Source organism: Nerophis lumbriciformis, linkage group LG27 (genome assembly GCF_033978685.3).
Source record: "Nerophis lumbriciformis linkage group LG27, RoL_Nlum_v2.1, whole genome shotgun sequence".
Classification (NCBI taxonomy): Eukaryota; Metazoa; Chordata; class Actinopteri; order Syngnathiformes; family Syngnathidae; genus Nerophis; species Nerophis lumbriciformis.
This window is the reverse complement of record NC_084574.2, coordinates 1,979,282-1,993,238: the sequence shown is the minus strand read 5'-3', so window position 1 is coordinate 1,993,238 and position 13,957 is coordinate 1,979,282. Positions and strand designations below refer to the sequence as shown.

Below are 13,957 nucleotides of genomic sequence, written 5' to 3'. Positions count from 1 at the left end.
CACTTAGACCTACATTTCATAAATTGACAACCCCCAGCAAAAATCAACAGGAAGTTTGCTATTCCCCCTTCAAAACAATTTTTTTGTAAAAACCGGTCACCTTCCTTCAAAAACGAACTCCTCTGAGCGCGTTTGTCGTTTCGCCTTCAAACTACACAGGAGAGAGATTTAACCCTTGTGATTACAATGACAGTTGCGCTTTTTTTCTAACTGCTCCGGTTTTGATTTTATGACCCTTCAAAGACCCGCTGCGCTGATGCTGCTGCGCTGCTGTTTTTTTAAGATGGCTGCTCAAAAGCAGGAAGCACCAACGTGCCCACACAATGCAGACAAGGTAGGTACACTAGACAAAAGTCTTGGGACACTTCAGACTAAAAGTAGACAAAAGTATTGGGACACTTAGGAATAGCACCTGCCAAATACGCGGGCCCGACCAATGCTGCTTGCAGCTTTAATTGTAAGTGTATCTTGTGTTTTTTATGTTGATTTAATAAATAAATAAATAAATAATAATCATTTTTTTATTTCTTGTGCGGCCCGGTACCAATCGATCCACGGACCGGTACTGGACCGCGGCCCGGTGCTTGGGGACCATTGCTTTAGTGTGTAGAATTGTCTGTGCAGGATAGAAGTTCTACAGAATTTGCATTTATTTTGGTTCTTACAAAGATGAAGCAATTAAAAAATGACAGTAAATTCCCCATTTATTCCCGTGAAAATGGAAATTCCACAAAATGATTCTGTTTAAACACAACAACACTGCCATTTGCAAGAAGTGTGTGTGACAAATTGTTATTTTATATGACAAGTTTCTTATAGTTTATACTGTATGTGTGCGTAGCTTACTTACACAAGTTGTGTGTGCGCGCTGGCTTGCTCTTTCACAAACTGATAGCTCCACTTAAGAGTGGAGTGGGCGTCCGTCTGGTCGCCGGCCGAAGAGAAGGTGAGGAAGCGCAGCGTTTCCGTGGCAAGTGACAGGTGGGGGGCGTGTCTCAGCGAGTCGCCCAGGTAAAGATAGACCCCCACGACAGGGGAGCCGTAGTCCTGGCTCCACAGAACGTCGCCTGGAGGACACTTTTCATGTTATCAACAGAATGAGACGGAAGTGAAGAATGTTTTTTTTAAGTATGGCACACCTCGTGTTTGGAAAATTACTTTTTTTAAGATAATTAATTATAGTTACTTTGCCAGGAATGTAATTGAATTCCAAACAGAATAAATTAAGGCTGAAACGACGCGTCGACGTAGTCGACGTCATCGGTTACGTAAATACGTCGACGCCGTTTTTGTGCGTCGGCGCATCGCATATTTACGTCACACTACTGTCATGGCGGAGCGCAAAGCAGACGATGCGAGCGAGGGGAAAAAAGCACGCCAAAAGTCGTCAAAAGTGTGGGAGTATTTCAATTGTATGCACACTGTGTCGAGCGGAAATGGCCTATCATAGCAGCACAACGGCTATGAACGAACATTTGAAAAGAAAACCCCCGACAGCGTTCTTGCCATCACCATCAACAAGTCAATCGTCCGCGTGCGTATACGTTGTCATTATTACACAAAAACATGAATGTGTCATTTGTATCTGCGTTGTAAATTCATAAACTAAAGCACCGTTTCGCTCTGAGAGGCGCGTTTGGCGTTCCTGTTCAGTGTTTACAAAGACGCGCTCCTCTTTAACGCTGTGGAGAGGCGGCGGCGGCCAGCGAGCGGCGAGGCGGGGCGCGCCGGGAGCGACGCCGCAATTGTGCCCAGGTGCGCGATCCGCGCAGTTGGAAGAGAAAATACTTTGTGTAAAATTAAAAGATTGTAAACCTGGCAAAGCCGTCTGGCGTTCAGTCTGTTGGTCCTGAAAGAACCCCACGGCACAAGACGTGTCACAAACGCTAACGTTAATTAGTTGTGCAAATACCTTTTACAACATTAACAGTTACATATACTATGTACAAACCAACAATTAACTTTCACTTTAATCATACTATCATTGTTGTGTTATTAAGCAAAATAAGCAATACTTTTACTTTTGTTGAAATGTTTACACTGTACACTTTTTTGTATTGGATGTTTAGCTTTATTTTTGCACATTTTAGCAAATAAGCAATACTTTTACTTTTGTTGAAATGTTTACACTTGTTACAGAATATTTCCGTTTTGCACTTTTTTGTATTGGATGTTTATCTTTATTTTTGCACATTTTAAAGCAAAATAAGCAATACTTTTACTTTTGAAATGCTTATACTATTCCAGAATATTAAGATTTGCACTGGATGTTTACTTTTATATTTGCACATTAAAAAGCAAATAAGCTACTTTTAATTTTGTTAAATGTTAAAAGTTTTAAATGTTTACATTGTTACAGAATATTTTGTCATGTTGTTGTCAATGTTGACTGAGTGGCCATACTTTTTTTTTTGTAAATAAAAGCCATGCCTTTTGAAAAAACTGGTCTACATTTATTTTTTCCTCTTCATTTTAAATAATAAAAAAAAAATCGGTAAAAGGAAAAATAATCTATAGATTAATCGAAAAAATAATCTATAGATTAACCGATTAATCGAAAAAATAATCTATAGATTAATCGATAGAAAAATAATCGTTAGCTGCAGCCCTAGAATAAATACTATGAATTACTACAGTAAGTAATTAAAAAAACTTCAAATGTCTAGCACAGGGGTGGCCATTACGTAGATGGCGAGCTAGCGGTGGATGGTGAAGGGTGTGTCAGTCCATCGCCAGCCAGGCATTAAAAAAATAGACCTAAAAATGAGCGATCATCGATCTTCACTTTGGTCACTTGATTGACATTCACGGCACCCGAGGGTCTTGTGAGATGACGCTGGCTGCTGCCTGATCATTATTAAGAAAAAACGACCGACAGGAAGGCCAGAAACACTTTTTTATTTCAACAGACTCTCGCGCCGTACCTGCCGTCAAAACTCTAAAGACCGACTGCACAGTTCCTGTCTTCACAATAAAAGCCCTGCTTCATCCTGCCTGCGCTAACAAAATAAGAGTCTCAGGAAGCTAGCGCACACAAGCTAGCAAGCTAGGGAGTTTGCCGCCAATGTATTTCTTGTAAAGTGCATAAAAAAGGAGTATGGAAGCTGGACAAACAAAAAGCAAGCACTTTCATGTGGTATTGGACAGAAAGGAGGACTTTTTTTCTCCTCCATTGTAAAATGTGGAGGTTATCATCACTACTGTCTGGTTCCAATCATCACAATCATACCAACTTATATTCTTGTCTTCATGAAAGAAAGGAATGTTAAACATGCTTGTATTATCATGAAACACCTTTAACTTGTTCACCTCTCTTTCATAAATAAATCAATATAAATGATATATATGCATACTTGCCAACCTTGAGACCTCCGATTTCGGGAGGTGGGGAGTGGGGGCGGGGGCGTGGTTAAGATATATATATATATATATATATATAAGAAATACTTGACTTTCAGTGAATTCTAGCTATATATATATATATATATATATATATATATATATATATATATATATATATATATATATATATATATGTATAAAATAAATACTTGAATTTCAGTGTTCATTTACAAACTACAACTCACAAACACTTTAGAGTTAGGCTCCACCATCAGAATGTGTACTTAAACTTATAAAGATCACATGGATATTATTCAGTGAGTTGATTCACCAAAACTAACCTGTTATACAGGAGAAAAAAAGCACACAGGACGTTTCAATTGTTCACAGACTGGTCGCGCTCATCAGAATGACAAGCCACTTCCGGTCTGCAGGTGATAGCATTCAATTGGGAAGAAACGCCCTACTGCCCCCTACTGACCAATGTGAATGCTGATAAATGTGGAATGACAGCTCCAAAAACGAATTCAAACCACAAAATAAAATAAATAAATCAACACAAAAATGTGACACATTATGGGTGGGTCACATATGCATGTACAGTAGATGGCAGTATTGTCCTGTTTAAAAGTGTCACAACATTGCTGTTTACGGCAGACGAACTGCTTTACGGTAGACACTGTTGTGTGTTGTCAACACGTCACTCAGGTCCGCCTGAATTTCGGGAGTTTTTCGGGAGAAAATTTGTCCCGGGAGGTTTTCGGGAGAGGCGCTGAATTTCGGGAGTCTCCCGGAAAATCCGGGAGGGTTGGCAAGTATGTATATATGAATGAGGTAGATCCCCTCTATTTGGCCCATTGAAAAGTAGCTCGCCTGCAGAAAAAGTGTGGCCACCCCAAGTCTAGCATATGCAGTTGAGATGTTTCATGAGACCAGAGTGTTTGTATGTCCCTTTAAGAGGCAGTGCCTGTTGCCTATGTCATCGCCCAGACAGAGCAGCATTAGTTCAACTGTGCTTGCGGGTAGTTATGGCTGCTCTTTTGGATTGTTTGAGCGCTAGTATGAATGTGCTTCGATGGCTGCGGTCTCCTTGTCCACAAACGGGGGGGGTATTGTAGGATGGCAAGCTTGTCACGTCAATCACTGATTTGTTGTACATTACTACCTCGAAGTAGTAGTGTGTATTTGTGCGTGTACTTGCATGTTGTGTTGTTGCCTCCTTCTATTTGATATCATGTTGATTTTAGTGTGGTTGTTTCACTAGTAAAAATATATTTCCTGCATTGAACTTGCTGTGCTTCCAACACGTCAAACGTCTCGTGGACGGCGTAGTAACGAACATAAAAGTAATTAACTAAATTAAATCTAGACTCCAAACATCCCAGAACAAGCGAGTCAGGTTACTTCTAGACCTCCACCCCCAGATCCCACCTCACTCCTACCCACTTCTCCAAAGTGGGCTGGCTCAGGGTGGAGGACAGAGTAAAACAACTTGCACTGAGCCTGGTCTATAAAATCCGCTACACCTCCCTGATACCGAAGTACATGTCAAACTACTTCCTTAACGTAAATGACCGCCATAACCACAACACCAGGGGGAGCTCCACTAACCACGTTAAACCCAGATTCCGGTCTAACAAAGGTCTTAACTCATTCTCCTTCTATGCCGCATCAATGTGGAATGCACTCCCAACAGGTGTAAAAGAAAGTGCATCTCTATCCTCCTTCAAAACCGCACTAAAACAACACCTCCAGGCAACTTCAACCCTAAACTAACACCCTCCCCCCTCCACATCCCACCTCCCCGGATTGTAAATAACCAAATGTATATAATTGTTCTTATGCTTTCTGAACTCACTATGTTCTCCGCTCGCTGTACATATCCTACCAAGTCACACCTACACTGTTTCAATGTCCATTGCTCTGATTATGCAATTGTTGATGACTGAAGTGCTGATATCAACCCTCCCCACCCCCTCCACATCCCACCCCCCGGATTGTAAATAATGTAAATAATTCAATGTATATACTCTGATGATTAACTTGTGTGGTGACTGTATTACGCTGATAGTATATATCTGTATCATGAATTGATTTACTTGGACCCCAACTTAAACAAGTTGAAAAACGTATTGGGGTGTTACCATTTAGTGGTCAATTGTACGGAATATGTACTGTACTGTGCAATCTACTAATAAAAGTCTCAATCAATCAATCAAAACTTGTTACTAGTAAAAGTAACGGCATTACTAACGCCCTTAACGCATACCTGCCAACTTTTGAAATCAGAAAAACCTAGTAGCCAGGGTCCAGGGGCCGCAGGCCCCAGTAGGTCCAGGACAAAGTCTTGGTGGGGGGTTCAGGCTTCGCCTCCCCCGACGCAAAATGATTATTAGCATTCAGACAGGTTAAAATGTTGCTAAAACCATCACTTTTCTATCAGTCACAGTGACTTTTCAAAACAAAAATATTACAGCAAAAATCATATGGGTTGATTGACATGTTTATTCTGTAAGCTAACTTCAATAGTTTGAAATTATTTTGACAGTTAATGCCAGTTATCCTGACAACCTTTCACAAGACTTCAATTTGTTAATTGAAAGTATAAACAGTATAAACACTTTTTACAGTAAACAAATGGTAAAACAGTACTAAACAATTCCATAAAAAAAAAAATTGGTGTCATTATTAACTTTCTGTCCAAGCTTGTATAATCTACTGCCTTGTTCAATTGTAAAAAATATTCTGTGCCTAAAATTCACATTTCTATCACAATTATCATACTGTAAACATGGTAAGCTAACTTCATTCAAATTAATAGTCCTGTCAATAGCATGGAATTACAATTCAAATGTAGTTTTTTTGTAAGCCTTTCAAAAGAATTCAAAATATGAAAAATTAATGAAAATGAATTTAAGCCATCAGACACTTGAAAAGTGGCACATCACATCTCTAATGTAATCATTTGAACTTTTCAACAGAAATAGCACTGCAAAAATATTAAGGACATACTTCTGTATTTTGGTAGTTATGCTGTCAACATTTAACAAGATTTCTTCAACTTGGACTTGAAAGCATAAATAGTATAAACACTTTTAACAGTATAACAGTACTAAACAATTCCAATAGATAACATTAGTGTCATTACCTTTTTGTGGCTAAAATCCAAATTTATTCTATCAGATTGATCATACTGCAAAAATGATATGGTAACTTTATGATAAGTTTACTTAAAGTGGCATAAAACACTGAAAGTGATTGTTCCTATAACCCCTTTGTTTCAAATGTTTGTTCCACTTGTGGCAGTCGGGCACCAGCATACCGTCTTTGACAACTTGAAGTGGCATAAAACACTGAAAGTGATTGTTCCTATAACCCCTTTGTTTTAAATGTTTTATGCCACTTCAAGTTGTCAAAGACGTGCTGTGAAATACAGCCGACAGGATTGCGCACCAAACACGAAGCAAGGCCAAAGCGCATGCATGGTGCAGGAGAACAAAGGACTTCTTTCATTTAAGGTTTGTGATAAACCATCAAACTCATTCGTTAAAAGGACTCTATAGTAATATAAAGTGAGTTTTTCTGGACATTATCATGCAAGAAAAGTTTATTTTTGGGACCGCGATCACTGCGTGATGATTTTTAAAGGTTGCATTACAAACATTTAACTGTCCCATGTGATCAGCCAGTGCGATTGGAAGTCCATGCTCAATTATTGCCTCCGTAAATAAAACTTCGGCATTTATCACATCCAAAGAATCTGTTTGGGCGACGAAAAACGTTGAACGTTTTCCACTTGTATCGCTAGCAACGGCATTAGACTTGTGTTTTTTTGTCCCAACGTGGTGTTTTACATCGCTAATTCCTCCGTGTCCGATCGAAAAATCTTGTCTGCACAAGGTGCAATTCGCGTAGTTTTCACCCTTTTGTTTTTAAATTAATGAAAAAACGTATTTTTTATCACTGCAACCGTAACCCGGAATAGGTTGATGAAAACCGTACTAATTACGGGAAAACCGGAGTAGTTGGCAGGTATGTGATAGTATATATTTATACCATGAATTGATTTACTTGGACCCCGACTTAAACAAGTTGAAAAACTTATTGGGGTGTTACCATTTAGTGGTCAATTGTACGGAATATGTACTGTACTGTGCAATCTACTAATACAAGTTTCAATCAATCAATCAAAACTTGTTACTAGTAAAAGTAATGGCGTTACTACCTTAACGTATCACGCTGTTATTTGAAACGCCGTCCTTACCTGACTCTCTGTCGACTGTAACCACGAGGCCATCCCCACTGGACAAAAGGTGAGCCATCTCTGGGGTGGAAATATCAAAGAATCATAACATGATCTGAACATGTGCTTCTCAGTAATACAGTCCTCTTGTAATCAGACAAGACAAAAGAAGTTTGACACTTGAGTTACTTACTATAGTCTTGTTTCTCATCATAGGGCGGAGCCGAGTAGTCATTGTATGTGGCGTTCCATCGCAGCTCCTGTGTCTTGGTATCGAACATTGTAACTACATACTCTAGAGAAGAGAAAACAAGCGACTGGAGGACGCGTGCGTGCCTGTGTTACCGTGATGATGTGTGTCATACCTGTGCGTCCAATGTAGAGAAGGGGAGTGTTGGGACATATGGAATCGGACGAAGATGTGGTTAGGCTGGTTTGTTTCTCACCTGTCTCAGGATCCACCACAAACCACACATCTTGCTTTTTCCCTGTAAACACACATTGTTGTGTTACAGGCCCTTGTAATGCTGACAACATTGGCTTTTATTTCATCATTCTGGGCTACAGGTAAAATGATCCCCAAAACAGATTTCTTTAATGAGTGCCTGCATTAGGGATGTCCCGATCCAGGTTTTTGCACTTCCGATCCGATACCGATATTGTTTTTGCATTTCCGATCCGATACCGATACTGACCGATACTGACCGAAACTGGCCTATCCGAGCATGTATTAAAGTTTAAAGTTATTTAGCCTACTTAGTTGTCAGAATCATGTTGAAAAGGGTTTTAGTACCGTATTTTCCGCACTATAAGGCGCACCTAAAAACCACAAATTTTCTCAAAAGCTGACAGTGCGCCTTATAACCCGGTGCGCTTTATATATGGATTAATATTAAGATTCATTTTCATAAAGTTTCGGTCTCGCAACTACGGTAAACAGCCGCCATCTTTTTTCCCCGTAGAAGAGGAAGTGCTTCTTCTTCTACGCAAGCAACCGCCAAGGTAAGCACCCGCCCCCATAGAACAGGAAGCGCGTCTTCTTCTACTGTAAGCAACCACCCGCCCGCGTAGAAGAAGAAGAAGAAGCGCGCGGATATTACGTTTCATTTCCTTTGTGTGTTTACATCTGTAAAGACCACAAAATGGCTCCTACTAAGCGACAGGGATCCGGTTCATGAAAAGACGCAATCTCTCCATCCGCACACGGACTACTATTTCACAGCAACTGCCTAAAGACTTTCAAGAAAAGCTGGCTACTTTCCGTGCATATTGTAAAAACAAGATAGCTGAAAAAAAGATCCGGCCAGAGAACATTATCAACATGGACGAGGTTCCACTGACTTTTGATATTCCTGTGAACCGCACTGTGGATACAACGGGAGCACGTACGGTGAATATTCGCACCACAGGGAATGAGAAGTCATCCTTCACTGTGGTTCTAGCTTGCCATGCTAATGGCCAGAAACTTCCACCCATGGTGATATTCAAAAGGAAGACCTTGCCAAAAGAGACCTTTCCAGCCAGCGTCATCATAAAAGCTAACTCGAAGGGATGGATGAAGAAAAGATGAGCGAGTGGTTAAGGTAAGTTTACGCGAAGAGGCCGGGTGGCTTTTTTCACGCAGCTCCGTCCATGTTGATATACGACTCCATGCGCGCCCACATCACGCTGGTTTTTAATATATTATTAAAGTTTGACTGACCTATCTGACTGTTTTTTTGACATTCCTTTAGCGCAGTTAGATGCGGCTTATAACACGGGGCGGCTTATAGGTGGACAAATTTTTGAAATATGCCGTTCATTGAAGGCGCGGCTTATAACCCAGGGCGCCTTATGGTGCGGAAAATATGGTACTCTTGATAACAACTAGCCAGCTGAATTAGGCGAGTTTGAATAATACACAATGGTTGGTAACAAGAAACTGACCTGTTTATTCAAGGATAAACACAAAATAGACAAAATGATACATGACAAACAGAAATGGCATCATTGAACTAGAGCTGGGCGATATGGCCTTTTTTTAATATTGCGATATTTTAAGGCCATATTGCGATACACGATAAATATATCGATATTTTGCCTTAGCCTTGAATGAACACTTGATGCATATAATCACAGCAGTATGATGATTCTATGTGTTTTGATTGATTGATTGAGACTTTTATTAGTAGGTTGCACAGTGAAGTACATATTCCGTACAATTGATCACTAAATGGTAACACCCCAATAAGTTTTTCCACTTGTTTAAGTCGGGGTCCACTTAAATTGATTCATGATACAGATATATACTATCAGATATATACTATCATCATAATACAGTCATCACACAAGATAATCACATTGAATTATTTACATTATTTATAATCCAGGGTGTGGAGGGGGGCGCCGGATGTAAGTGTCAAAAAGACAGCCAAAAGAGTTTGATATGAGAATAAATCTAAAGTTAAAATATAGGGTAGAAATGCACCCATTTGCAGGAAATGTAGTCTTAATTTTCAAAATGTTCTTTCAAGGCTTGCATGTCTACATTAAAACATTCTTCTTCATACTGCATTAATATATGCTACTTTTAAACTTTCATGCAGAGAAGGAAATCAATCACACATTTTTTCCATACGGTGTTGATGTGGACATTTTTGCCATTTTGATGGTGTGGACGTGTGGCACCGAATGGAGATAAGCGTCTCGACAGACGGCACAATATTTGAACAATGATGACGAAAACTGTTGTCTCTGTCGTGTCCGTGTGTCGAAAATTGTTATGCGCTTATTTTTTTATTTGATTTTGTGCGTGGCATAGATTTGCCGTGCGCAGAGGACGCTTGAGCAGGTGCGCACCTTAGCGGCTGCGCTAGCATCACAGCTAACGTTAGCCATGCCGCTACCTCGCTCTCTGCTGGGAGAGGACGTATACGTATGTGACGTATGACGTGACAGTATGTGACGTATGACGTGACAGTATGTGACGTATGACGTGACAGTATGTGACGTATGACGGGACAGTATGTGACGTATGACGTGACAGTATGTGACGTATGACGGGACAGTATGTGACGTATGACGTGACAGTATGTGACGTATGACGTGACAGTATGTGACGTATGACGTGACAGTATGTGACGTATGACGTGACAGTATGTGACGTATGACGGGACAGTATGTGACGTATGACGTGACAGTATGTGACGTATGACGGGACAGTATGTGACGTATGACGTGACAGTATGTGACGTATGACGTGACAGTATGTGACGTATGACGTGACAGTATGTGACGTATGACGTGACAGTATGTGACGTATGACGTGACAGTATGTGACGTATGACGGGACAGTATGTGACGTATGACGGGACAGTATGTGACGTATGACGTGACAGTATGTGACGTATGACGTGACAGTATGTGACGTATGACGTGACAGTATGTGACGTATGACGTGACAGTATGTGACGTATGACGTGACAGTATGTGACGTATGACGTGACAGTATGTGACGTATGACGGGACAGTATGTGACGTATGACGTGACAGTATGTGACGTATGACGGGACAGTATGTGACGTATGACGTGACAGTATGTGACGTGTGTAAGAAGGTGCGCTCGCTGTCTGTGAGAGGGAGACACAGGACAGAGTGAGAAGAGCCTGTCGTGTAATGCCAGCAGCTAAAAGCAACTGCGTGAGAATTGTGGATGTGTTGAAGGTGTGCTGGAAAATGCGGAACGGAAATTACGGAGCAGCAGAAAAGTGGAATGTATTATTTAAATCGGTGCGTTGGAAAACACGGACCGGAGTTTTTTTTAAAAACTGGATCTGGATCGGCATTTTCCCATGCCTTGCCGATACGCAATTTTTGGCAAATATCGGCAGCCGATCCGATCCAAATATCGGATCGGGACATCCCTAGCCTGCATATTTTGGAACGCCCACTTTTAGCTCCAACATGTGGGCGGGGCCTGCATCAGCCTTCGGACATAACTAAAGTTAAAGTTAAAGTACCAATGATTGTCACACACACACTAGGTGTGGTGAAATTTGTCCTCTGTATTGGGCCTGTTTTGCTGCCAATGGGACAATAAAAAAGGAGGATTACCTCCAAATTCTTCAGGACAAGCTAAAATCATCAGCCCGGAGGTTGGGTCTTGGGCGCAGTTGGGTGTTCCAACAGGACAATGACCCCAAACTAGGGCTGGGCGATATGGCCTTTTTTTTAATATCGCGATATTTTAAGGCCATATCGCGATACACGATATACAGGTAAAAGCCAGTAAATTAGAATATTTTGAAAAACTTGATTTATTTCAGTAATTGCATTCAAAAGGTGTAACTTATACATTATATTTATTCATTGCACACAGACTGATGCATTCAAATGTTTATTTCATTTAATTTTGATGATTTGAAGTGGCAACAAATGAAAATCCAAAATTCCGTGTGTCACAAAATTAGAATATTACTTAAGGCTAATACAAAAAAGGAATTTTTAGAAATGTTGGCCAACTGAAAAGTATGAAAATGAAAAATATGAGCATGTACAATACTCAATACTTGGTTGGAGCTCCTTTTGCCTCAATTACTGCGTTAATGCGGCGTGGCATGGAGTCGATGAGTTTCTGGCACTGCTCAGGTGTTATGAGAGCCCAGGTTGCTCTGATAGTGGCCTTCAACTCTTCTGCGTTTTTGGGTCTGGCATTCTGCATCTTCCTTTTCACAATACCCCACAGATTTTCTATGGGGCTAAGGTCAGGGGAGTTGGCGGGCCAATTTAGAACAGAAATACCATGGTCCGTAAACCAGGCACGGGTAGATTTTGCGCTGTGTGCAGGCGCCAAGTCCTGTTGGAACTTGAAATCTCCATCTCCATAGAGCAAGTCAGCAGCAGGAAGCATGAAGTGCTCTAAAACTTGCTGGTAGACTGCTGCGTTGACCCTGGATCTCAGGAAGCAGAGTGGACCGACACCAGCAGATGACATGGCACCCCAAACCATCACCCAACCATGCAAATTTTGCATTTCCTTTGGAAATCGAGGTCCCAGAGTCTGGAGGAAGACAGGAGAGGCACAGGATCCACGTTGCCTGAAGTCTAGTGTAAAGTTTCCACCATCAGTGATGGTTTGGGGTGCCATGTCATCTGCTGGTGTCGGTCCACTCTGTTTCCTGAGATCCAGGGTCAACGCAGCCGTCTACCAGCAAGTTTTAGAGTACTTCATGCTTCCTGCTGCTGACTTGCTCTATGGAGATGGAGATTTCAAGTTCCAACAGGACTTGGCGCCTGCACACAGCGCAAAATCTACCCGTGCCTGGTTTACGGACCATGGTATTTCTGTTCTAAATTGGCCCGCCAACTCCCCTGACCTTAGCCCCATAGAAAATCTGTGGGGTATTGTGAAAAGGAAGATGCAGAATGCCAGACCCAAAAACGCAGAAGAGTTGAAGGCCACTATCAGAGCAACCTGGGCTCTCATAACACCTGAGCAGTGCCAGAAACTCATCGACTCCATGCCACGCCGCATTAACGCAGTAATTGAGGCAAAAGGAGCTCCAACCAAGTATTGAGTATTGTACATGCTCATATTTTTCATTTTCATACTTTTCAGTTGGCCAACATTTCTAAAAATCCCTTTTTTGTATTAGCCTTAAGTAATATTCTAATTTTGTGACACACGGAATTTTGGATTTTCATTTGTTGCCACTTCAAATCATCAAAATTAAATGAAATAAACATTTGAATGCATCAGTCTGTGTGCAATGAATAAATATAATGTACAAGTTACACCTTTTGAATGCAATTACTGAAATAAATCAAGTTTTTCAAAATATTCTAATTTACTGGCTTTTACCTGTATATGTGGATGTTTTGCCTTAGCCTTGAATAAACACTTGATGCATATAATGAGAGCAGTATGATGATTCTATGTGTCTACATTAAAACATTCTTCTTCATACTGCATTAATATATGCTACTTTTAAACTTTCATGCAGAGAAGGAAATCACAACAAAAAAAAATCACTATTTTTTTCATACGGTGCTGATCTGGAAATGTTTGCCTCGGCATTTTGATGGAACGGAGATGTTGACGGCAGAGTAAGCCTTCTTCATTGTCTAGCGGGTGACTTTTCAAATGATGCTACATATTAGCAGTGTAGCCGAGTGTCCTGGGTTCGCCTATACCAGGGGTCGGCAACCCGCGGCTCTAGAGCCGCATGCGGCTCTTTAGCGCCGCCCTAGTGGCTCTCTGGAACTTTTTCAAAAATGTATGAAAAATGGAAAAAGATGAGGGGAAAAAAATATATTTTTTGTTTTAATATGGTTTCTGTAGGAGGACAAACATGACACAAACCTCCTTAATTGTTATAAAGCACACTGTTTATA

At 40.8% G+C, this 13,957-nt stretch overlaps 1 protein-coding gene across 2 annotated transcripts in view; it reads right to left on the bottom strand.

The window, feature by feature from the left end:
* The window catches only part of ern2 (endoplasmic reticulum to nucleus signaling 2), a 62,617-nt gene that overhangs the window by 32,102 nt on the left and 16,558 nt on the right, over window positions 1-13,957 (bottom strand). For both annotated transcript variants that reach the window (XM_061923033.2, XM_061923034.2), the window contains exons 6-9: window positions 7,951-8,073; window positions 7,779-7,880; window positions 7,607-7,666; window positions 851-1,067 (exon numbers count right to left, since the gene is read on the bottom strand). In XM_061923033.2, the coding sequence (XP_061779017.2) occupies window positions 851-1,067; window positions 7,607-7,666; window positions 7,779-7,880; window positions 7,951-8,073 (502 nt within the window). The remainder of the gene's footprint in view (window positions 1-850; window positions 1,068-7,606; window positions 7,667-7,778; window positions 7,881-7,950; window positions 8,074-13,957) is intronic.